This window comes from Caretta caretta, chromosome 18, assembly GCF_965140235.1.
Source record: "Caretta caretta isolate rCarCar2 chromosome 18, rCarCar1.hap1, whole genome shotgun sequence".
Taxonomy (NCBI): Eukaryota; Metazoa; Chordata; order Testudines; family Cheloniidae; genus Caretta; species Caretta caretta.
Window position 1 is genome coordinate 9,037,798 of NC_134223.1, and position 26,299 is coordinate 9,064,096.

Here is a 26,299-nt window from a genome sequence, read left to right on the forward strand (position 1 = left end):
GTTACTCTTAACATCTCTTGCTAGCTGCAACTCCAGGTGTGATTTGGCCTTCCTGATTTCACTCCTGCATGCCCAAGCAATATTTATATACTCTTCCCTGGTCATTTGTCCAGTCTTCCACTTCTTGTAAGCTTCTTTTTTGTGTTTAAGATCAGCAAGGATTTCACTGTGAAGCCAAGCTGGTCGCCTGCCATATTTACTATTCTTTCTACACATCGGGATGGTTTGTCCCTGTAACCTCAATAAGGATTCTTTAAAATACAGCCAGCTCTCCTGGACTCCTTTCCCCCTCATGTTATTCTCCCAGGGGATCCTGCCCATCAGTTCCCTGAGGGAGTCAAAGTCTGCTTTTCTGAAGTCCAGGGTCTGTATTCTGCTGCTCTCTGTTCTTCCCTGTGTCAGGATCCTGAACTCTACCATATCATGGTCACTGCCTCTCAGGTTCCCACCCACTTTTGCTTCCCCTACTAATTCTTCCTGGTTTGTGAGCAGCAGGTCAAGAAAAGCTCTGCCCCTAGTTGGTTCCTCCAGCACTTGCAGCAGGAAATTGTCCCCTACACTTTCCAAAAACTTCCTGGATTGTCTGTGCACCGCTGTATTGTTCTCCCAGCAGATATCAGGGTGATTGAAGTCTCCCATGAGAACTAGGGCCTGTGATCTAGTAACTTCCGTGAGTTGCCGGAAGAAAGCGTCGTCCACCTCATCCCCCTGGTCCAGTGGTCTATAGCAGACTCCCACCACGACATCACCCTTGTTGCTCACACTTCTAAACTTAATCCAGACACTTTCAGGTTTTTCTGCAGTTTCATATCGGAGCTCTGAGCAGTCAGACTGCTCCCTTACATACAGTGCAACTCCCCTACCTTTTCTGCACTGCCTGTCCTTCCTGAACAGTTTATATCCATCCATGACAGTACTCCAGTCATGTGAGTTATCCCACCAAGTCTCTGTTATTCCAATCACATCATAATTCCTTGACTGTGCCAGGACTTACAGTTCTCCCTGCTTGTTTCCCAGGCTTCTTGCATTTGTGTATAGGCACTTGAGATAACTTGCTGATCGTCCCTCTTTCTCAGTATGAGGCAGGAGCCCTCCCCTCTCACGCGCTCCTGCTCATGCTTCCTCCTGGTATCCCACTTCCCCACTTACGTCAGGGCTTTGGTCTCCTTCCTCCGGTGAACTTAGTTAAAAGCCATCCTCACTAGGTTAGCCAGCCTGCTTGCGAAGCTGCTCTTCCTTCTCTTCGTTAGGTGGAGCCCGTCTCTGCCTAGCACTCCTCCTTCTTGGAACACCATCCCATGGTCAAAGAATCCAAAGCCTTCTCTCCGACACCACCTGTGTAGCCATTTGTTGACTTCCACGATTCGATGGTCTCTACCCAGGCCTTTTCCTTCCACGGGGAGGATGGACGAGAAAACCATCTGCACCTCAAACTCCTTTATCCTTCTTCCCAGAGCCACGTAGTCTGCAGTGATCCGCTCAAGGTCATTCTTGGCAGTATCATTGGTGCCCATGTGGAGAAGCAGGAAGGGGTAGCGGTCCGAGGGCTTGATGAGTTTCGGCAGTCTCTCTGTCATATCGTGAATCCTACCTCCTGGGGTTTTATGCCCCCCACCCATACCTCTAGGGGTGGCAGAGGGTGGAGCCAGAGCACACAGCACCCTGGTCTATCCCAGCTAGCTCAGGGATCCCTTGGGTCCTGTGGGCTGGATCTCTGTTGGGTGAAATTCACCCCATGCAGATTCCATGAATGCCAGGGCAGGTTTTTTTTAAAGCTGGTATTGCTAGGACTCTCTTTCTCCCCAAGGGAGATCACCTGAAGGCTTTCAGCTGTACCATTATTAATGTGTTTATTGTCATATCAGGCTTTGACACAGCTGAACACTCCTGAGCAGCCAATCAAGCCTGCCAGGAGAAAATCTTCCCCTCAGTGCTTTCACAGCAGGGATCCCACACAATGACACTCTTTTTCCAAGAGTTACTTATCTGCAGAAGACTCGGGGTATCAGTCACCTACTACAGTACAGGCCCAACAAAGAAAATAACAGAACGCCACTAGCCGTCACCTTCAGCCCCCAACACATTATCAAGGATCTACAACCTATCCTGAAGGACGACCCAACACTCTCACAAATCTTGGGAGACAGGCCAGTCCTTGCCTACAGACAGCCCCCCAACCTGAAGCAAATACTCACCAGCAACCACATACCACACAACAGAACCACTAACCCAGGAACCTATCCTTGCAACAAAGCCCGTTGCCAACTCTGCCCACATATCTATTCAGGGGACACCATCACAGGGCCTAATCACATCAGCCACACTATCAGAGGCTCGTTCACCTACACATCTACCAATGTGATATATGCCATCATGTGCCAGCAATGCCCCTCTGCCATGTACATTGGTCAAACTGGACAGTCTCTACGTAAAAGAATAAATGGACACAAATCAGATGTCAAGAATTATAACATTCATAAACCAGTCGGAGAACACTTCAATCTCTCTGGTCACTCGATTTCTGATCTCAAAGTGACTATCCTTCAACAAAAAAACTTTGAAAACAGACTCCAACGAGAGACTGCTGAATTGGAATTAATTTGCAAATTGGATACAATTAACTTAGGCTTGAATAGAGACTGGGAATGGTTGATTCATTATAAAAAGTAACTTATTTCCCCTTGTTTATTCCTCCCCCCCCCCACTGTTCCCCAGACGTTCTTGTTAAACCCTGGATTTGTGCTGGAAATGGCCCACCTTGATTATCATACACATTGTAAGGAGAGTGATCACTTTAGATAAGCTATTACCAGCAGGAGAGTGGGGTGGGGAGAGAGAAAACCTTTTGTAGTGATAAACACCCATTTTTTCATGGTCTGTGTGTATAAAAACATCTTCTGTATTTTCCACAGTATGCATCCGATGAAGTGAGCTGTAGCTCACGAAAGCTTATGCTCAAATAAATTGGTTAGTCTCTAAGGTGCCACTCGTCCTCCTTTTCTTTTTGCGAATCCCCACTGAATGACTTTGCACAGAGAGGCTGTTTCAGAGAGCCATGGGCCCCAGCAGAGGGGGCTTCTTCCTGCTCCTTGCAAGACCGGTTTCAGAAAGTCAGTGGTTTTAAAGACACAGCTTTTCATCTTACACATGGGCCCAGCTTCTGTGCTGCACTGAGCTTTCAGTTGCTTTTCAGGCTTTTTTCATACCAGGCTAGCAGGGAAGTGGTTACAGCTTCCTCTAAGGGCAGATCTGCACTGCCTTGAGCCCTGGAGTAGGCTAGGCCAGTGGCTCTTAACCTTTCCAGACTATTGTACCCCTTACAGAAGTCTGATTTGTCCTGTGTACCCCCAAGTTTCACTCCACTTAAAAACAACTTGCTTACAAAATCAGACATAAAAATACAAAAGTGTCACAGCACTGTTACTGAAAAATTGCTGACTTTCTCATTTTTACCATATAATTAAAACAAATCAATTGGAATATAAACATTGCACTTACATTTCAGTGTATAGTAATATAGAGCAGTATAAACAAGTCATTGTCTGTTTTAAATTTTAATTTGGACTGACTTCACGAGTGCTATTTATGTAGCCTGTTGTAAAACTAGGCAAACAGCTAGATGAGCTGTTGTTATGCTGGCAGACCTCTACGTACCCCTGATTGAGAATCACTGGGCTAGAGCAGCTGGGGCCAATTTCAAGACAGTCCTAGTTGCGCACCAACAAAACGAGCCAAGCCTATTGGAGAATGCTACGCAGATCCCCGGCTGTGTTCCATAGGCCCTGATGCTGTGTGCTTCAGTGTAACATCTCAAATCTACTCATTTCCCAACATCTCCACCGTTCAGCCTGCCACACCCTTGATACCATAAACGCAGCTTCCTTTATTTCAAATTTACCCTGGTGTAATGGCCTCGTAAAAAACTAATGTTTTGCAAGTGCAGGCCTGAAATGTTAAGTACATTGGGGGCCAGAGCCTCAGCTGGTTTAAACTGGCGGAGCTCCACTGAAGCTTTATTCTTCCCATCCCTCCTCTCCCTTTCCTCTGGGCACACAGTCAGGAAGCCCTGGAGCCTGAAGGATTTCCTGTGGCCCATTTGTGGAAAAGCCAAATCCTGCAGGCGACTCATCCACAGAGTGCCAACTTGATCTTAGTCAAGCAAAAACTAGCATCTCACTCAGAGACACGAATAAATAGGGTCCCATGATTACATGTGTATCTTGATGGCCATTTCTGACACCATCCCTGGGCCATTGCCCTGCAGTTGAAGGAGAATTCCCTGCAGCATGCCAAAGCACCTGGAGAGCATGTTCGTTGAAGGTCAACCTTTAATTGAACCAGATTTCGAACTAGAAGTGCCTGAAATTCATACAGCTGGCTAATGGCCTCCAAACTCACTTTCCATTTCTACTTCTTTATGTTCTCTCTTTGGCTCCATTCACATGCCTATGCGGGTTACGATTATACCAGCTGATACATGTAGATTCATAGATTTTAAAGGTCAGAAGCAACCGTTATAACCTTACCTCCTGCTCTCTGGAGCTGCAGCTAGCCAGAGATGTCAAGAGTAACAAGAAGGGTTTCTTCAGGTATGTTGGCAACAAGAAGAAAGCCAAGGAATGTGTGGGCCCCTTACTGAATGAGGGAGGCAAACTAGTGACAGAGGATGTGGAAAAAGCTAATGTACTCAATGCTTTTTTTGCCTCTGTTTTCACTAACAAGGTCAGCTCCCAGACTGCTATGCTGGGCATCACAAAATGGGGAAGAGATGGACAGCCCTCTGTGGAGATAGAGGTGGTTAGGGACTATTTAGAAAAGCTGGACGTGCACAAGTCCATGGGGCCGGACGAGTTGCATCCGAGAGTGCTGAAGGAACTGGCGGCTGTGATTGCAGAGCCATTGGCCATTATCTTTGAAAACTCGTGGCGAACCGGGGAAGTCCCGGATGACTGGAAAAAGGCTAATGTAGTGCCAATCTTTAAAAAAGGGAAGAAGGAGGATCCTGGGAACTACAGGCCAGTCAGCCTCACTTCAGTCCCTGGAAAAATCATGGAGCAGGTCCTCAAAGAATCAATCCTGAAGCACTTGCATGAGAGGAAAGTGATCAGGAACAGCCAGCATGGATTCACCAAGGGAAGGTCATGCCTGACTAATCTAATCGCCTTCTATGATGAGATTACTGGTTCTGTGGATGAAGGGAAAGCAGTGGATGTATTGTTTCTTGACTTTAGCAAAGCTTTTGACACGGTCTCCCACAGTATTCTTGTCAGCAAGTTAAGGAAGTATGGGCTGGATGAATGCACTACAAGGTGGGTAGAAAGCTGGCTAGATTGTCGGGCTCAACGGGTAGTTATCAATGGCTCCATGTCTAGTTGGCAGCCGGTATCAAGTGGAGTGCCCCAAGGGTCGGTCCTGGGGCCGGTTTTGTTCAATATCTTCATAAATGATCTGGAGGATGGTGTGGATTGCACTCTCAGCAAATTTGCAGATGATACTAAACTGGGAGGAGTGGTAGATACGCTGGAGGGGAGGGATAGGGTACAGAAGGACCTAGACAAATTGGAGGATTGGGCCAAAAGAAATCTGATGAGGTTCAATAAGGATAAGTGCAGGGTCCTGCACTTAGGATGGAAGAACCCAATGCACAGCTACAGACTAGGGACCGAATGGCTAGGCAGCAGTTCTGCAGAAAAGGACCTAGGGGTGACAGTGGACGAGAAGCTGGATATGAGTCAGCAGTGTGCCCTTGTTGCCAAGAAGGCCAATGGCATTTTGGGATGTATAAGTAGGGGCATAGCGAGCAGATCGAGGGACGTGATCGTTCCCCTCTATTCGACATTGGTGAGGCCTCATCTGGAGTACTGTGTCCAGTTTTGGGCCCCACACTTCAAGAAGGATGTGGATAAATTGGAGAGAGTCCAGCGAAGGGCAACAAAAATGATTAGGGGTCTGGAACACATGAGTTATGAGGAGAGGCTGAGGGAGCTGGGATTGTTTAGCCTGCAGAAGAGAAGAATGAGGGGGGATTTGATAGCTGCTTTCAACTACCTGAAAGGGGGTTCCAAAGAGGATGGCTCTAGACTGTTCTCAATGGTAGCAGATGACAGAACGAGGAGTAATGGTCTCAAGCTGCAGTGGGGGAGGTTTAGATTGGATATTAGGAAAAACTTTTTCACTAAGAGGGTGGTGAAACACTGGAATGCGTTACCTAGGGAGGTGGTAGAATCTCCTTCCTTAGAGGTTTTTAAGGTCAGGCTTGACAAAGCCCTGGCTGGGATGATTTAACTGGGAATTGGTCCTGCTTCGAGCAGGGGGTTGGACTAGATGACCTTCTGGGGTCCCTTCCAACCCTTATATTCTATGATTCTATGATTCTATAACACAGGCCACAGAACCTCACTCAGTACCTCCTGCATTGAGCCCAATCACTTGGGGTCAAGCATGTTTTAGAAAGACGTGCTAGGTCCCAATCCAACTTCCAATAAAGTCAAAGGAGAGACTCCCAATAGGAGCTGGATTGGGCACTTTGCTATAGAACCAGGAGTGCTTTGCCCAGCCTCAAGCAGAAGGATTCCATCATCTCCCTGGGTTGGGACTTTCCCACAGTGAAGGTTTAGGTTCTCCCGTGTTGGCTTTCTCCTGCTGTTCACTCCAAAGCAGCATTATTCCCCTTCCTCTGGGAAATTCCAGCCCTGGACATGTGAATGTAGACTTTTCCTGAATTAAACACCCTGAGCCTGGGTTTATCTGAGGACACAGAACAAAAGACAGTGCTTCTGAAGACTTGCGTTACTCACAGGAGAATGATTCACAGGATGGATTAGATATCAGGAAATGGACTAAAACAACGAAATTCTCTGACCCAGGCTCACATTCTCAGCCCTCATTTTTGTTTTACATCAGGCCAACTGGACATTAGAACTGTTCGAATATGTCTACACAGCAAAGAAAAACCTGCCACCGGTCCATGCCAGCTGACTTGGGTTTGCAGGGCTCGGACTGGAGGCCTGTTTCATTGCTGTTTAGACTTCCAGGCAAAGCAGACTTGACTGAATAACCTATAGCTGCTGCCAGGTATCATTCCTAAATCCCTAGTGGCTTATATTCTCTCATTCTGCCTTGAGTCTTTCAAGTAGCTTATGAACACCTTTCTAATAATTCCCCACTTCCTGGACATTTTTACTAAACAACATAACTTTTGTTACCTTAAGACATTTGAATTATTCCTCAGAAAGCTTTTCCATTTCTTTATCCAAGCCCTTACATACTCATAAAAGGCAACTGATTGCTTCTTCGATTGCTTACAGAGCTCACCTAGGCCTTCTGTGTGTCTACTTATTCTAAAAAGATTTTTGTTTAAGCAGCAAACTGTCAGTTCTCTAAACAAAGTCACTTCACTTTTCCCTATCAGGCCCAGAAGTACGTTGCTATCGTCAACTCTAGGGCACAATTAAAAAAGAAAAAGAAACACCCCCCCTCCCCTTCTTCCTCTTCCTTTTTGGGAATCCAAAGTTTGTCATCATTCCTCTTTTAGATTTTTCTATATTAGGCTTTTGAATTCCTGTTTACTCACGATATTTCTATGTCAATGTCTTCATTTCTTACAACATTTTAGCTGCTTTGTCCATCATTTTGTTCCCTGATATCCCAGTATGCACTGGGATCCAAGTTAATGCTACATATATCCCCAGCTGTACTAACTCTGTTCTAAGAAATATAATTTCATTGATTAAATCACTTCTGCATACTAACAGGTTTCAGAGTAGCAGCCGTGTTAGTCTGTATTCACAAAAAGAAAAGGAGTACTTGTGGCACCTTAGAGACTAACCAATTTATTTGAGCATAAGCTTTCGTGAGCTACAGCTCACTTCATCGGATGCATCTGATGAAGTGAGCTGTAGCTCACGAAAGCTTATGCTCAAATAAATTGGTTAGTCTCTAAGGTGCCACTTGTCCTCCTTTTCTTTCTGCATACTAAGACACCCTTTTTTATTGCCACAGGGCCTGAGACTGAGGTTGGTTTGTTTTTTTAAAATGACCACTGCTATTGGGTGTACATCCCAGATCCAATTTAATGCCTGCATTATTGCAGCTAGTTAGGCTGCCATAACAGCTATAAAATCTGATATTATTTTAGATGATCTAATTCCCAGTGTTGGTGTATAAAATGTGTCACTTCCGTTTTCTCTCTTTTGGATCCATCTCTCTGTATTTGACAAAACCGACTCCACTTGTCATCTATATACTGGCACACTTCAGTTTTAATTTCTACAGTCTTTTTTTTTTTTTTATCCCTTAAGTTTATAAAATAAATCTGTATCCACCTTTGGGCATGCAGCTTTCCATCCATAACTGATGTTCCCATGACTAAAAGTTTTGACTTCATTTAGCCTTTCCCTATCTTTCAACTTCTGCATGCATATTAACTCTAATGACAAGTGAAGTTCTAACATTGCATGCTATAATTCACCTATCAAATTCCTAACAATATATTTGTTTGGCACTTTCATCATTGTAATTCCCATTAACTTTGGCCCAGAAAGTTAGGTCCAGTAGTTTCATTCATAATATAACTTGCATTTCCCTAGAAGTCATCTGTAGTGCATTGATAGGTATTGCAATAAATACACACACACAATTTATAGTGCCTGGGCTTGTATTAAATCTAATTTAAGTTCTGATTTTGACGCTGACCTAAAAGCTTGGCAGCCACAAAAACTAGTTCCCCCTGCTGATACTCACACCTTCTTGTCAACTGTTTGAAATGGGCCACCTTGATTACACTGGCCTCATTAGCACTACAAAAGTGATTTCCACCCCTTCTTGTCAACTGTTGAGAATAGCCCACTTCCACCTTAATTGAATTGGCTCGTTAGCACTGACCCCTCACTTGGTAAGGCAACTCCCATCTTTTCATGTGCTGTGTATTTATACCTCCCTACTGTATTTTCCACTCCATGCATCTGATGAAGTGGGTTTTAGCCCATGAAAGCTTATGTCCAAATAAATGTGTTCGTCTCTAAGGTGCCACAAGGACTCCATGTTGTTTTTGCTGATACAGTCTAACACGGCTGCTCCTCTGAAACCTGATCTGACCATTGCTGATTGCATACAGAGCCTTATTTTCTTATTCCACCCCCCCCCCCCGGTAGCCCCAGCAAGACTTTTAAGCAGGTTAATCCTTCCTGTACATTTATCTTTAACTTAGTCTATATGATCTTCCTCAACTAATTTAGAATCAAATGTCCCCTAGGAATTCAAACCTTTTAACGAGGTCTATTTGTTCTCCATACAGATGCAGTTTACATTCCGTTGTAACTTTCCTTTTGGTAAAGACCAATCCTTTGGCTTTAGCAATGGAGAGCCTGAAGTCCCATGCATGTCCACAGTCAGAGGTTTCTTATAACACTGCTGATTCTCTTTTCTGTCACTTCAATATTCCCACTCCAAACCGACAGAGCACAGTCATCTGCAAATAGAGCAACACCTACCTCACTACTTATTTGTTTGGGGAGATCGTTTGTCATAGTATTAAATAAGGCCAGGCTGATAATTGTTGCCTGTGTACAGTTTTTAACATTATATATATTTGACATAACTTTCCCACCGCCAACCAGCATGGTCCCACCCATTCTTCCTCTTATCCCTAGTGCATCTACTCTATAGAACAAGCCTTCCCCCCAACAGCATATCAGACATCGTCTCAATAGCTAGAAAGACCGCTATCACAAAACCTTTGTGCCTCATACTCGTTTGTATTTCAGTTTCTAATTTAAAAACATGATCCAGATTTCCTGCTTTTATAGCAACCGCCCAGCTCCTCTCCCAATTGGGGCTCGCCAACCCCTCCAGGTGCAGTCAGGTGGGTTAATTGGAGCCTCAGACCCACATTAACCCTTTTCAAGCCAGGATGTAGTATATACCCCATCACACTATCTATGGTGTGATTGCATTTGGGTTACGCCTGGAATTAATTTGGCCCAATAGCTTCACTCACAAAATCCAATTGGCAGGGAAAAAGATTACTATGAGGGCATTGTGTAATAATGACTCTGAAACTAGTTCCCAATGCTGCAGAGAAGACAGCTCAGAGCTCTGTTTTGTTGGTGTGAAGAGAGATTATGCTGAAAACCCAAATGCTGTAAAGTATTTTTTTCAATAATTATAAGTAAATGATTAGGGGGCAGATTTTTTAGTAAATGATTAGGGGGCAGATTTTTTAAGTAAAAACCCCACCTCTTAGCAGCAGCTGCCCCATAACTCCAGCCTCTGTTGCTGCCACAGTTGTCCTCTTGGGCTCTTCTGCCTGATTTCTCCAGCCAGGAGGCATTTGCCAGCAGGTAAGATCTCTTGCTGTACACTTGGCATTCCCAGATGGTATTTTTGCTCTCTCTCTCCTTTTTTAAAAAAATATGTAAAACCATTAGAAAGGCAGATTTCTCCAGCTTTGCTCCATACATGAATTCTTTGGCATCCTGCTCAGAAGACCTTTTATTATTCATTGGTATTTGACTTCTAACTGCAAAGTACCAATCAAAGTCCTGGATCCGATAAATACATTCACCAATGTATTTATATTGGGGCAACAGAACGGACCAAGAAAAACAGCTAATTACGGCCAGCATCAAGATTAAACAAACCCACCCAAACAACTTTACCCTTGAAATCAAGTCCCGATTGGAGTCTTTCCATTGACTTGAATGGGCTTTGGATCAGGTCCTAAATGCCTGAGAAAACATGGAACGAAATGCTGGCTGCACAGATGTTAATGAAGCAACAGTCCATCTGTAGGCTCTGCAGCGTGTCCAGGTTCGCAAGCCTCTACTCATGTTAGAGCAAACCATCGTGTGTGTGTGAGTGTGTCTCTCTCTCCCACACACACACGGTGTGGGTGGCTATTGGAATGATGGGGTTCAGAATGGAACAGGAACAAGAGGTTTTGGAATGGTGAGGGAAATAATGGAGACAAGGAAAGCTGGAATGAAGTGGGAACAACAGCTGGAGACATGGATAGAGAATTATAGGCACGACTGTAATAAGGGAATGAGGCATGCGGGGTGTCATGACGAGGGAGTACTGGAAAGGAGAGGAAATCGAGCCCTGCAGCGGTTAGGAATGGAGATGGGACTGGGAGCTGGAATGTTTACTGTGACACTTCATCATTGAGGTAATGGATGGCATGGGAGATCCAGCTTCATTGCCACCCTGAGCTGTTGTTTTGGGGTTACGGGGTAAGAACACAGGCGTTCTCGTACTGGATCAGACTGTGTTGGCCTAGTGTTAGGCTGTCGCCCTCCCAATAAAAGGTGATTCTCCCCCTCAAAGGATTATTATGGCCAGTTGTGCTATGTTGTACATTGCTATATTATCCTGAGCCCTGCCAGAGACCACTGTACACCCTAAAACATGATCGTTACCCTTAGCTTTCTTAGTTGCAGGTGTTAACTATGGTCATAAAGTTACCCAGACCTTTTAAAAATCCATTCTCAGCAGATCTCCAGGAGCAGCAAATTCCACACGTAGACCTTTTGCTGTGCGAACACTCCAAGCATCACAGTCACAGTGAATTCCAAGGGGGGGTGGGGGGGAGAACTAATGAACTCCAAGGATGCTCTGAATTATCCCAGTTACACCCAGCTGATGCATCAGCTAAGGATCCCCTTACGTCAGGCAGCTTTCTGGCTGAGGCAGGGGCTATGGGAGATTCATCCCTAAGGCATCAGGTCTGTATAAAGGAAAGGACAACACCACTGGGTAACTAGAAGCACACACACGCTCCATTTGTTACGGGGTGCGTTTGAGGCCTTGGTCTGGAATTATTCCAGGAACTCATGCAGTCCCTTTGGTTTGCAGCCAGTGGGTTGTTCTGGAGCTGCCATTGAACGTTTGGCTGTAGCTATGACATGACTATAGCTGAGTGAATAACTGATTCCTCCCCCCCCCCCTTTTGGGCTAATGAATGGGGACGGGAGAAGTCATTTTGGGTCAAATAAAAAAATATTTTGTTTGACCCAAAACAAGTGTTTTTTTTTTTTTTTTTTTTTGTAAAAACACAAAAATATTTAGTCAATACAGCTACATTTCCAAAAATTCTAGCCCCCCTTTTCCCTCAATTTTTTGTTCAATCAAAACTTCTCTAAATTTGCAAACAGTTTGTGACCCCTAATGGTATTTTTATTTTATCTTTTTTAAAATAAGCTCCTCATCTGAAACATTTCGCTTCGCTCCAGACATGATCCCAGAGTCTATTTCTTCCTCAGGTTCTGCACAGACATGTGGAAACTCTTCCCAATGGCAATACTGGCAGCCAGCAGTGAGTACCGGAAACCCCACACCCCCAGCCCCTGAGGGCAGGCCAAGTGGCATCCATCAGCAAAGTGACCGCCATCTTGCCAAGGAGCTACAGAGCGGCTCAAGCCATATTTTGGAGGCCCCAAAGTTCAGTCCTGGGTTGGGCCCATGAGTGAACTCTAGCTCTGCAGTAGGCTTTCAAACCTGCTCACAATTCAGGGCTGTTCAGAACAAAGGTTCTGGCCCATCTTTATAAAGAATTGCATAAGAAACAACACTGCTGAACCCCTCCACTGGGGTTAAGGGTCAGTTCCACCTTGCAGGACGTGGTCTAACATTACGCTTTCCTCCACCCCCTCTGCACTGGTGCCCATCACTATAGATTCTCCTTTCTGCTAGGAGACGGTCACATCCTCATCAGATGCCTTGGAACTCCGTCGGGGCGGATGGGGGACTAGCTTGTTTGTACTGCGTACAGCAGAGGGCATCGCAGCCCCTCAAAACAAGCCCATCTGTTCACAGCTCAGACCCCATATACCTGGGGGCATCAGTTTGAGTCACAGCTGCTGTTAGCTTCTAAGCTGCCCCTGACTGTCTGGTCGAGATCATGAGACTATTTCAGTGACAGGCAGAAAACAGTGCCAGGGCAGATGAGCTACTTATATAGCCCCTATTACCCTGGCATCCAGGTGCCTCCCAGCACCCACGTGAGGAAGGAAAGAGCTATGACCACCCTAATACAGAAAGGGAACCGACGCAGAGAGATTAAGGCCTGAATGCATGAGAGGCATTAGATACCTGGGAGAAATCACTGCGATACACAAAGCCTGAGTTAGATACCTACGCTCCTCTGCAATGAGCGGGGAGAGATGGGTGCCTGTGACCCCGAACCACAAACCCAGCATGATCGGCAGGGAGCCGCCTAAGGTAGGCGATGGGCAGTGCCGACCAGGGTGTGTGTGCTAAGCCCCACCCCACTCACAGGGATAAGGGCATTCCCCCAGGATGTGGGAGACCCAGGCCCCCTGTTCCATTGACCCTAGTTATCCACAGTGCAACAGATTCAACAGGAGAGATTGAGGGATTTCCTCACATCAGAATACGCCATAGTCCAACGGTTAGAGAACTCCCTGTTCAAATCCCTTCTCCCCTTCAGGTGGAGGGGGACTTGAACAAAGGTTTCCCACATCCAAGGTGAGCACCCTAATCACTGGGCTAAAAGTTCAAGGCATAGTGTTGTCATCCTGCGCCCTCCCCTGTTCTGTATGAACTTGCCTGAGGGGCCTGATCTGTGAAGAGACCTCTGAGCATCCCTACCGGATGAGGCCCCATGTGCAAATCAGCTGAATGCCCCTGGTTTGTGAATCACTCTGGGGCTTAGGTGGGAGATAAACATCTGGACCCCCCCCGCCCCGGAGAAGCAGCAGTGCACATGCTCAGAGACAAAACACAGGCGCTGAGGGAACTTGTACTGCAAAAATAAGAAAACCTCCAAACCAAGGGGCGGGAGGGGGAGGGAGGAAAAAAAAAAAAAGAAGAAAGAACAGATAGACATTTAGGCACCTACAGGATTTCAGCAGGACTTTTGTGCATCACATGGTCGTGGAACCGGGGTTTGGGCACCTAACTCCTTTTGCACATTCAGCCCTAAGTGACTTGCTCAAGGTCACACACTGAATCTGTAGCAGAACAGGAATTGAACCTATATCTCCTGAGTCCCTGGCAGTAGTTTGACCGGTAGACTACCCTTCCTCCCTGTGCTAGGTTATAGCTAACATGAAAGCAGAAGCAGTACAAGCCTCCCCTTAGTCACTAAATACTTAGTGATTTTGACCTCCCTCTGTACGTCAGGTGAGGGACCAGGGAAATGATTCTCCTTGAAGGCAAAACATCTCCTTGGAAAAGTCCTGAAAAGCGCTTTCTGCTCTTTCACAGTTTTGACCATGATCCACAGCAGCCTCCTCAATTTCAAATTCATGATCCGGAGAATTACTAGGAAAAGTGCCTTAATTTCCTATAATGGGTATGGATGCCACTGTGGACTCGGTGGGAGAGGGCAGCCTCTAGATAAGACAGACTGGTAAGTTTTGGTTCAGGTCAGTGCTGCTGGTATCAATACTAATTTTTGCAATGCACTGATTTAGTTAGCTGGGCACCTAAATCCTAGGGTTGTAACTGCACTAAGCTCTTTAGCATCTGGGGCAGAGCGCCTCAACTCTCCAGAGTATATGAGAATGGAAACTCCTTTGTAGTCAAGGCACGCTGGGGTGATTCATCCCCAGAATCTTAAAAGGGCCAGTAGAACCCTGTGATTAGTGGTAGTATTTATTTGTATTATACCACACTGGGGTCCTGGTTCCGGATAGGCTCCTTCGTGCTAGGTGCTGTACATACACAGAACAAAGACAGGCTCTGCCCCAGGGAGTTTTCAATCTAATGGATTTTTTTGGTTCAGTCTCCCTCTTCCCCCCAAAAAAACCCCAACCCCCCCCCAATCATTTAAGTCAACCCCCCACCCCAGCTCCTGAACAAACTTTAACGTTTTGGCAGATCAGAAAGTTGTTTTAGGTTGAACTAAATGTTTTGTTTAGATTTGATTTTTGGCTTGTTAGGGTTTTTTTAAATTAAAATTGAAGGACATTTTAAAACAGCTATGAATCAAAAAAATCAGAACAGTCCATTTTGAAGTTTTTTCAATTTTTTCCTAAATAGTTTTGAAGGCTCCACCCCCAACCAAAACTATTCAGCAAATTCAACACCAATTCACAAAATGTTCCAGTCAACCCACATCTGCATTTTTTGCTGAAAAAAAGGTTTTGTTCAAAACATTTCACCCAGCTTTGGACAGGAGCTGGATTTGAGGCACAGAGCTAAGACCGTCACTTGGGATAAACATCTGGGCTGCTAGGGGCTTTTCCCAACCAAGACCAAACTCTGTTCCTTGGGAGGCTCGCTCACACTCTCCCCTCTAGTAGTGGTGATGTTGGCCATTACTTCACCTGGTCAGATTCTCCACCCCACTCCTGTGTTTCCGTCTCCCTGAAGGTGCTGTCATGCCCATGACTGCTGCTATAAGGAGTTAACCAACCAGAGCTGTCACCCATTTTTCGATCATTATCGATACTCCATCATCGACAAAGATGTTATGTGCTGTGAGTAGCATTTTCTGCATGGCTAAAATGGCCACGGATACCGTGGTGATCTACCTGAGACCTTGCTCTCTTGCTTTAACCTTTTACAATGACATTGGAACAAAGGTTTTTTTTTTTTTTGTAGGAGTGGTGGGTGAAATTCTGTGGCCTGCGTTGTGCAGGAGGTCAGACTAGATGATCATAATGGTCCCTTCTGACCTAAATATCTATGAATCTAGGTGTCCTAAAGAGAAACAGTCAGTCAGAGGGGCTTTTGGGAAGAAGTAAAGCACTTACAGGATAGCTAGGGGTTGGGGGGGGAGGAAGTGGAAGTACTTCTGGTCCTTCTGGTTCCTCCCCACAACCTCCAAGGCAATTAGGGGGACATCTTACAGAGCAAGTGGACAGGACAACCGTTAAGGACCTCTGAGCTGTGACTGACTGAATGCCAGTTCCAGGGCAGGCAGCCTTGATGGATCGCAGGGCCTTTGCGTTCCAGTGCTGCAGTGCCAGAGCCACTGGGCCTCATTGGTCACTGTATTTACACCTGTGAAGATGGGTGTAAAATGTTGCCAGTCTGATTTTCCAGCATTTTATACCCACAACGCCCAAGTGGACGTGACTGACTGCAATGGTCAGAGCCGCCATCTTGGCCAACACACTGGGAACTGAGCCGGGGACCTCCGGAGTGAAATGCATGAGCTGCTACAGATCTGTAGCTGGGGCAGTCACCCCACATAGCCTCTGGGGATTGGTACGGAGCAGGGGCCTGTAGCTCACACTCACCAGCGGGCTACACGAGGCAGGGGAGAATCGGCTGCACTCTGCTGGTTTGGAAAGGCACCTAAGCTGGCGATGGGGCGGTGAATCCAGCACTGATGGCACCCCTGCTATTGGCATGGCAGCAGCTGGGAACTCTGCAGTGTTGCAACATTCCCGGCAGCGTTACAGCAACAGGGCTGCCTCGTTCCTCTTTCGCTAAACCTCATCCATGCATCTGGAGCGCTGAAGGTCAGGGAAGGAACAAGCTGCTCAGCGCTTGGCCTCCGAGTGGGTCCCTGGCCTTTTAGTTACCGCACAAGGGTTCTGGAGTGAGAAATGCTTTTGTTCCTGCAGGGAACACAAATAATGCCACCTGTGCAAAGCGAGCATGTGAATGTGACCGGACAGCGGTCCTGTGTTTCAGAAAGGAAGCAAGCAGCTATCACAAAGGATACCGCTATTACTTCAATTTCTTCTGCAAAGGATCTACCCCCCGTTGCTAAATAAAGTTTTACTCGCCATCTGGCTACACAACAGATTGCAAAGCACAGATGTTTCCTCTTTCCAAAGTACTCCTAGCCCCTTCCTCAAAGAGACCATCAACCTACCAAGTGAACCAATCTCTTCCCTGGGGACAGCTAAAGCAATAGAAGGTCCTGGCTTGTACGTACCCTGTCTGTGGAGGGATCAGTAGCGAGGGACATGAAGTTGCTCAGGTAGGATATTAGCGAGCTGTACAGTTTGTCGCCATTCACCCAGTTAAACCCTATGAGGAGCAGTACCAAGAGGACTAACTCTGCTGGTGCTGTACCTCTTGGGCTCTCAAAAAGGGAGAGACAGACTGACAGACACACCCGCCACCAAGCTAAGTTTAAATTGTAGGCCAGATCCTCAACTGCAGTAAATCAGCATTTACTCCTCCTTCCTACCATGCACAGCCACAAAGCCTAAAATCACAGGCTAGTCCTTACGTTGCATTAGCACCTACACCAGATTAGCACAAAGGGGAGGTAAGTGCTCTGCTTCAGGGGTGGACAAACTTTTTGGCCCAAGGGCCACATCTAGGAATAGAAATTGTATGGCGGGCCATGAATACTCACAAATTTGGGGTTGGGGTGTGGGAGGAGGGGAGGGCTCTGGTTGGGGATGCAGGATCCGGGTGGGGCCAGAAATGTGGAGTTCAGGGTGCGGGAGGGGACTCCGGGCTGGGGCAGGGTGTGGGCTCCGTCTGGGGGTGCAGGCTCTGGAGTGGGGCTGGGGGATGAGGGGCTTGGGGTGCAGGAGGGTGCTTTGGGCTGGGACCGAGGGGTTCAGAGGGCAGGAGAGGGATCAGAGCTGTGGCAGGGGTTTGGGGCATGGGGGTGGGTGAGGGCTCCAGCTGGGGTTGCGGGCTGGGGATGAGAGGTTTGGGGTGCAGGAGAGTGCTCAAGGCTGGGAATGAGGGGTTTGGAGGGTGGGAGGGGGATCAGGGATGGGGCAGAGGTTTGGGGCAGGGCGGGAGGCTAAGGGGCGCAGGCTTCAGGAAGTGCTTACCTCAAGTGCCTCCCAGAAGCAGTGGCATGTCCCTTCTCCGGCTCCCACGCAGAGGTGCAGATGTCCCACCCGCAGGCACTGCCCCTTCAGGTCCCATTGGCCACGGTTCCCGGCCAATGGGAGATGTCGGGGCGGCACTTCGGGCAGGGGCAGCATGCAGAGTGGAGCCTCTTGGCTTCCCCTACGCGTAGGAGCTGGAGGGGGGCCATGCCGCTGCTTCCAGGAGCTGTGTGGAGAGGCCCCCAACCATGCTCCCCAGCTGGAGCGCTGGAACAGGGCTAGCCCCAGACTGCCCTTCCCAGCAGGAGCTCAAGGGCTGGATTAAAACGGCTAGTGGGCCAGATCCGGCCTGCAGGACATAGTTTACCCAACCTTGCTCTAATTGTTATTTGTGTACACATGCAGAACTCAAAAAAAGGCTGATGGATGCTTGAAATTGACCGCTCAGTGGAGAACAAGCATGGAAAGTACCAGGCCCTTAAAGGGGTTTCAGAAATTCACCTCCAGTGAGAGTTCAAGCATGGAAATTTCAGCCCTAAAGGAAGGTATTTGAGGAAGTTCTGAGCGACTGATAAATGAGGTAGAGGGAGGCTACAATGGAAGGTGGATTTTGACCTTATCCTGCTATCATAAGGTACCGGTGGCATGGAATAGAGATTAGCGTCTGGAGTTTGGGATGACTACACAAGCCAGCAGAACAGCTGCAAAAAGCAGGTCATCCAGGGACCCACAGATACTGAAAACACATTCTTCCGTTTTTAACAGATTTTCTCTCTGTGCACAATTGGCTGTTTATCCGAACCTCCTCCCACCCCAGTCTCTTCACCTCAGCCTCATTCCACACCTCCCTTTTCTCCCCAGCTTCACCCTACTCTCCTGGTTCCTAACTTTCCAGTTAACAATCCCCTCCCAACGAAAGCTCACCACCAGAAAGGAAAAAAACAAACAAACAAACAAAAAAAACCACCCCACCCCACCACCTTGGAGCTAACATGACACGTGCCACCACCGCATGGCTTCCCTGCTGTAAGCTATTGCCCTCACTGACGCAGCAGCTCCAGGCCTCAGGAGAGGGCATGGCCAGGTCCTTGGTTATAGCACTCCCTACTGATTGCTGTTTTAATTCTACTCCAGTCAGTATCTTTCATGTCCCAGCCCTCCCGCCAGGTCCCCTTTCAGCACAGTCCCCTTCTGTAGTAACTAAAAGAAGTTCAAACAAAAACCCAGAGACCTAGTGACCACCTAGCAGGCCTTCAGCCCCCCTTTGTAGCCTTTTCCATAGCTTATGTCCTCTCCCATGGGGTGGGGGGCAGGGCAGGGGAGTGTAGGAGAATGCTTTCCTCTGGGTTCTTATCCAGGATTCTTCTGAGAAGCAGCTAGGGTCTATTTCTTATGAATCCTCACCAGCTCCCTGGACTATGTCTCACCTTCACCTGCTTGCAGGTGTCTGTCATGGAGCTGTATTCACCAGCCCCCTCTCCCTGCAGTATCATCTCTCTACACAGTTTGTCTCAGTCTGTGCTAAGAAACTTTCTCTGGGTAACTCCTAGCTTCTCTGGCAGCTACCTAGACCCCCTTCTCCTTTCAGGGCCTGTCACAGGGTATAAGCTCCCTACTGGAGCCTCACCCGTTGGCCCCTGCAGGCCTTCCCTTATAGGCCCACCCAGTCTGGTTCTCCCCAGCTGGGTCTAATCCTTAATTAGCTGTTTCTCTTCCAGGTGCCACTGAATAGGCTAGTTGCACCCCCAGACTCCACTGTAACCCTTTATTTGCCAGTGTGGGGCATATGCCCCATCACACCTACCCTGGATCTACCTTGTCTATTTAGAGCCTAGATCCACAAAGGTAATGGAAGTTAGGAGCCTACATAATGTCAATGAAAATCATTGGAAGTTTGTTGACCCATTCTTGGTTGGTCCCTATGACTGATAATAATACATTACTTATACTCATTGCACTCTGTTTTCTTGTAATAATTAAACTCTTTGTAATTTTTAAACAGTTACAAGCATATCCAATTAACCAGGGCCATTATACCTGTGGATTGCTGCATACCCAATATGGAGGGGCAATGCTTTGACTGCCTAATGGTGAATAGAGCGTGCTCAGTAGCCATGAATGTGCTTTCCTGCTGCCTGGCTCTGCAAAGAATAACTTGTAAGATGAGAGGAAGACTAGTCCACGCACTGGTTAGGACCCTAGCTCAAGCCCTGGATTCAATTCCCTGCTCTGCCACAGACCTCCTGTGCAAGCTTGGACCTGTCACTTAGGGCTGGGTGTTTAGGTGCCTAACTCCCATTGATTTTAATAGGAGGTGCCTAAATACCTTTAAAAATCTGGCCCTTAGTCTTTCTGTGCCTCAGCTCCCATCTGTAAAACAGGGATAATCGTACAGGGATGTTGTCAGGATAAATATATTGAAGAGTGTGAGATACTCTTATGTTACAGTTGTGGAGGCCACATAAGTACATAGATAGGGACCTGGCAGACTTAAAACAGCTGGGCTAACGTGGAAGAGTCTGTCACAGTTTACAGTGGCTATTCAATAGTGCTGAATTGTAAGGCCAGGCGATTCCAATGATGTGCTCCAGGTTCTTTTTTAGATGATCAGCATGTTTCCTTATCATCCATCAGTGCCAGTGCGGGAGTCTTCACCCCAGCAGTGTGACTGTGGGCCCATGTCCATTTCTGTACCTCCTGGCAGGATGACTATCTGTGTGTGGGAGTGCCTGCTGGCAGGGTCCTGGCCGAATTCCCTTTGGAAAGATACATATGGCCTAGCTATCCCCCCATCAAGTTTAAAATAAAGTCTTCTGCCCAGAACTGCCACGCAATGTTTGTGTGGGTTTTAAATAGCTGCTGTGTTCCACCCCAGAGATAGATGCATCAGCCCTGTGGCTTACTCTTATCACTACTTTTTGTAGAGTAAATAAACCCCCCATGCATCCTGAGTGCTCCAATTCCTGTGTCTGGGCCTCCACATTATCCCCTCACTCTTGATTCCCCCCTCTTCTCATGCCATAATAAAGCGGGCGAGGAGGCTGTTGTATTTTACCATTGACAAAGATCCCTGGAAACACTGCAGATCCTTTCCGGTGCAATTTATTTCATTCTTTTTACTGTGACATGAAGCCAAGATGCTATAGAAATGCCAGAAAGAGAAAAAAGCAAAAGTTGGCACCTCCCAAGGTGGCTCTGGGGTCTAGAAGATTGCTAACAAAGTGATCTCCTTGTACACACACCTATGATCTCACACTAGTGGATGTGCTACCCTCGCCGTCTGAATATTGATACATGATCCCCGGGTAAGACTTTGGGACGCAGCTGAGTGGATGGCTCCAAAGGCTCAGGGTTCTGCATCAGGGATTTCTTGTTTGATTTCTCCCTTAAAAATGAGCACAGCCAATCAACAACTGCAAACCTCCAGGGTGGGGCAGCCCTGCTTAACAGCTGGCTTTGCTTCCATTGCAAGGCCTGTTTGAATAGACCCAGTAGGATATATTGTAAGTAACCAGGATCCTCTGGAAGCAGAGGGCTGTGCTCCTGTGGCATAAACAGGCCTCTCTCCTGCACTGGCTCTGGTCACTGCCTAGAGGGGACACATAGATAATGACCTTTAGAGACTTTTCCAATATTGCCATTGTTATCTTTGCTAATGTACAATTTTGTGATCAGTACTGGGCTTCCGGCTACAGGCTGGCAAATGTTCCCAATGAGAGTTCAGACCTAGGGATAGGGGATGCCCCCTTATCTCAGCAGCCCCAAATGTACCTTATGATGGACATCTAGAGGGCCACAAAGGCATCTCAGTTAGAAGGCGCTCCAGTCCCTGTAGGGTGACCTAGGAACTTGTAACTGTTCCTCTCTGACCACAGGCATATCACACAGTGAGCGGCCTGGAACTGAATGGAAAACACCTACAGCCTTGTACAAGGGGGCAGAAGGTTCTGCTAAATGAGATTGATAAATGTGGAGCAAATCTGACACCTAGTGGATTATTTGCATGACACAGTACTATTTCAGAGTAACAGCCGCGTTAGTCTGTATTCGCAAAAAGAAAAGGAGTACTTGTGGCACCTTAGAGACTAACCAATTTATCTGAGCATAAGCTTTCGTGAGCTACAGCTCACTTCATCAGATGCATCCGATGAAGTGAGCTGTAGCTCACGAAAGCTTATGCTCAAATAAATTGGTTAGTCTCTAAGGTGCCACAAGTACTCCTTTTCTTTTGACAGTACTATTTGCAGATGGAAGGCAGACATTCTGATCTACTCTTATCTAGGTAGCTCTCTGTCATATAGAGTTGGAACTATCATGTACGATGTCACTTTGCTAAGCAGCATATGTCTTTCTTCTTTTTGAATAAATTCCCATCGACAGCCCATTGCTGCCTTTGCTCGTCTTTTGCATACATCATTTATGTCCCATGTAAAGATATTTCTCCTCCACTCCCCGACTGCCCCCATGTGCAGTTCCTGGCCTCTTGTGTTTAGGATTGTTATTCAAGAGAAGATGTGCTGCATCCACCTCCGCTCTAATTTTAACTGTATGAGATAGTGAACAGCTAGGGGAGTTAGTTGGTCAGGACTCCTGGGGTCTGATTCTCCAATAGCCTGCACCTTGAATCCTTATTCACCCCAGAGTAGAGTAAGTGCAATGACTGCTCAAGGCTCAGGGCAATGGAGAATCTGACCCCTGGTTCTGCCACTGACTTGCTCTGTGACCTTGGCCAAGTCACTTGGCTGTCAAGTCTGTACTTCGCTAAATCCAGCTGTATTAATGATCACGTATTAGTATTAGCTACATACACACTTCTGTAGTGCATGGAGGGGGAAGAGTTGCCATGACATTGAATTCGTTAATGTTCGGAAAGGAATTTGAGATCTTTAGATCAGGAGGACAAAGTATTATCACTAATCTCTTTTCTAATTAATACAAGTTTTTGCCTCCAAATTACATATTCAGAGAGTCCTTATCACCCTGATTCCCTTTTCTGCATCGTCACTATTCTCCCTGTACTATTTTATGGATAATTTATGTAGGTTTTGGATTTCAGTGTGGGTACCTCTGCTTGGCTGAAGCTCATCACTGTGCTGATACAAGGGCTGAGACAGGGCTCAGAAGGGAAGGTGCCCTGTGCCTTGCCAATTTCAAGGCTGCTGAGACCAGTTTGACCCCTGGCACTAAGATGAACCCCAGCGGCAATGGCCCCTATAAGCCAGAATCACTAGGGCATAAGAACCCCATGTCCTATTTCCCCTCCCACCCTGAATGCCCCCTGCACAAGTGTCCCCTGTGGGTGTGCAGAGCCAGTAGCACCTGCAGGGGCCCAGAGGGTATTCATTGGAGGACAGCATTTCTTGGCACGTTGAATAAAACAACGTAAGCACACATCAATGGTCAGTATCACTGACACACTGGAAATTGACAACCTTTCCTCCCACTTCCACTGAAACATGCCTTCCCCACCCAAGCAGCCCCCTGAGGAAATGCCTGAGGAAACAGCTGATCTTTGCAAATACCTGAAAGGTCATGAAACGCAGACTCTGCCGCATAAAGGAGATGGGTGCATGGGTGGATGAGTTCCAGAGTCACCACGAACACCGTACTGCCAGCCTGCTGACATGCAAATCTATGCCCCGTCAGCTCAAGCATCCCAGCTGATCTTGATCCTCAAGCACAAGGGGCCCCAAATAACACACAGCTCTCCTTGTGGAGTCTAACAGTGCACAAAGCCATCTACCAAAGGGAATACAGGAATCAATTTTGACCTCATTGTGGGTTTGCACCAATGTTAGAGGAGAATGAGACCACAGATTAGTCTTATATTCACAAAGTGAAGAGAAGTAGGGTTGAAGTGGAGTCTTTACCCAAGCACTTTGATTTGTAGCTACACTACAAGATTTGACAGTGTCAACCTCTGTAATGTGCAGCATGGTGGACATGCTGAAGGTTTTTACGTTGCTGTTTCACTGCATACATTCCTTATCTCTAGCTCTGCTGGTTACTTAGGCAGCCACCACAGGGTGGAATTTTTTGCTTGCCACTCAGCACAGCAGGTGGGGTTTCAGTTGAAGGCCTTGTGTATGAGCCACCAAAAAGATAACGATAGCTATACACATTTGATCACTCAGAGCTGGAATTCTTAGAAAGATTAAAAGAAAAACAATGGAGTATTCAGGAGGTTACATTCTAGAAAAGTTTAACAAGCACACTTCTGTACCTGCTTTAATGAGCTGATTTAGTTAGTGGGTGGAGATGATGCTGAAGGCTGAGAGGAGATATTCTTACTATGTATTTGTACAAACAGTATTGAAAATTTCAGAGTAGCAGCCGTGTTAGTCTGTATTCGCAAAAAGAAAAGGAGTACTTGTGGCACCTTAGAGACTAGTCTCTAAGGTGCCACAAGTACTCCTTTTCTTTTTAGTATTGAAAATAACAGCCAATGGGCCAACTACATTCTGCAAATCTGCAGTAGTCAATGGAGTTATCATAGGGATGAAATCTGGTCCTTTGTATGCTATTTTCCACTATTATTATTATGTTATTCCCCCACAATCGTGTGTGTGTGAGTATGTATTACCACGTATATGTTTCAGTCTGCCTATCACTTAATATTGCATAGAACTTATCTATCTAGACAAAGCTACTTACAGTATGTGACCAAGCTTACAAAGAAGAGAAAAAACAGCTTTCTATGTGGGGATACTGCTGTAAAAACATCCCAGCATGCAATACAGCCAAATACAAGCTATCAAGAGAGGGATATTATCTTAAACTTGGGAAGGAATTTATATTCTTGCGCTTACTACACAGTTTTTGGGCAAAGAAAACCCTCTGGCATTACTGCATGCTGGGATGTTTTTGTTGTAGCATCACCACAGAGAGCTGACATTTCTTTCTACCCTTGGTCACATGCTGTTTGTAGCTACATTAGACCAGCCCTTCGAACAATTTTCACTATTTTGGCTTTTCCAGGCCCCCTCTAACATTAATCCAAAGATAAAATGGAGACAGATTTCAGAGAAACAAAGAAACTGCACTGCAATTTGTCTATTTGCAGCAGAAAAGTACTCACTGAAGATTTTTCCATCGCTGATGCTGAACTTCTATTTAGTCAGTACAGGCTTAAATTTCTTTTCTCTTGGTTTGCCTTAACAGCAGTCAGGGATATAGCAGCACCTTGAGGGAGAAACATACAAAAATCAGGCCTGTGTCACAAAGTTTCAAAATTTTCTCTACACTGCATTATATATGAGAATTGGGATATTTTACTCTTTTCATCTCACACCTTCTCCCTCAACACTAAACTGGAGTAAAAAGATATGCAAGCCTTATAGGGAAAAGGTCACCACCAGATAAGGCAAAATTAATACCCAAGACAACCACAATTCACATGCTCTACCACCCAAACCCCACTATACCCAAATACAGTTATAGACTCGTCATCTGCACAATAAACCCTCTTTCAGTGCCAGCATACAAGTACCCATGATGCACACATCTAGTCCCTCCGTTACATTTAGACACTTTACCCTCTTACCCCCCACATTTTTGGGTAGACTTTTAAAGTGACAGCACGCCTCCCAATACAGTATCTTAAATTTGCTAAGGTCAGAGTTAAGCTTGCGCCCTTGAATGTGATTGTGAAGAACAGAGGCTTCAGACAGTGGCCAGTACCAGATATTTCAGAGGAAGGTGCAAAAAACCCATACGGGACAATTACAAAATAACCTGCCCATAGGGGAAATTTCTTCCTGACCCCAGACAGATAGTAGCTGGCTCTTACCCTGAAAAGTGTTTTCTGTAGCTAGACAGAATTATGCTGCTCCTTTCAGTAACATCTAGTGCAGTTTCCTTTCCACCTAATCCACAGTAACATCTATAACAGGGCACATTTCCCAGTAGCGGCTTTAATCATTTTGTTAAACTCCAAAGCACTCCCATGTGCCATGCCAACATCTGTAAAAGAACAAAGGGAAACATTAAATTCACTGGAAGGGAGGGAAATGTCCCCTCTATAGGACTAGGACCAATGTTCAAAACGATTAAGCAGAACAGATATAGGCAAATTGCAAAGCTTAACAAAAATAGTTTAAAATCCCAGAGCAATAGCAAAATGTATGTGTAGTCTGGGAAATTATCAACAAATACAAGCTCATATGGAATATTTGTAAATCAGTTTCCTATTTACTTACCTGCTAGGATCTGCGTTCAGGATTCTACATTGGCACTGGTGTTTCAGATGCTGATGGCATATAAAATAACAGCTCTTTGATCTGGTTTAGGTGCTTGTGATATTAGCAACTGTTGCAGTGAAAACACAGAACCCTAGACATAGGAACTGGCAGTGAAATAGAATTTACTGCTTTCCCTTTAAAATTAACTGTACCAATCTTTAGGTTCTTCATAAAGCTTTTAGCAAAAGCTTTGCAGTCCTTTGAGAAAGGCATAACCCAGAGATCTGTGCACAGGATGGAGACCCAGGAACTCAGATCCTGACTCCTCCAGCCACCTTGGCAAGTCACATGGGGCCAGATTTAAAGAGGTGTTAAGCACCCACAGCTCCCATGGAATTTAAA

At 46.3% G+C, this 26,299-nt stretch overlaps 2 protein-coding genes across 3 annotated transcripts in view; one reads left to right on the forward strand and one right to left on the reverse strand.

Annotated features, from left to right (window-relative positions):
* Nucleotides 1–26,299, reverse strand: part of LOC125624433 (basic phospholipase A2 Sms-N6-like) — a 61,131-nt gene that overhangs the window by 14,984 nt on the left and 19,848 nt on the right. For both annotated transcript variants that reach the window (XM_048825118.2, XM_075121153.1), the window contains exons 4-7: nt 25,507–25,679; nt 24,796–24,899; nt 10,237–10,397; nt 9,264–9,469 (exon numbers count right to left, since the gene is read on the reverse strand). The gene's annotated coding sequence lies outside the window, so the exon portion shown is untranslated. The remainder of the gene's footprint in view (nt 1–9,263; nt 9,470–10,236; nt 10,398–24,795; nt 24,900–25,506; nt 25,680–26,299) is intronic.
* On the forward strand, nt 11,596–16,687 carry LOC125624310 (group IIF secretory phospholipase A2). Its single transcript, XM_048824862.1, is given in 5 exon segments — nt 11,596–11,723; nt 12,261–12,313; nt 14,227–14,371; nt 15,337–15,443; nt 16,539–16,687. Coding segments are annotated over 5 exon segments (582 nt in total).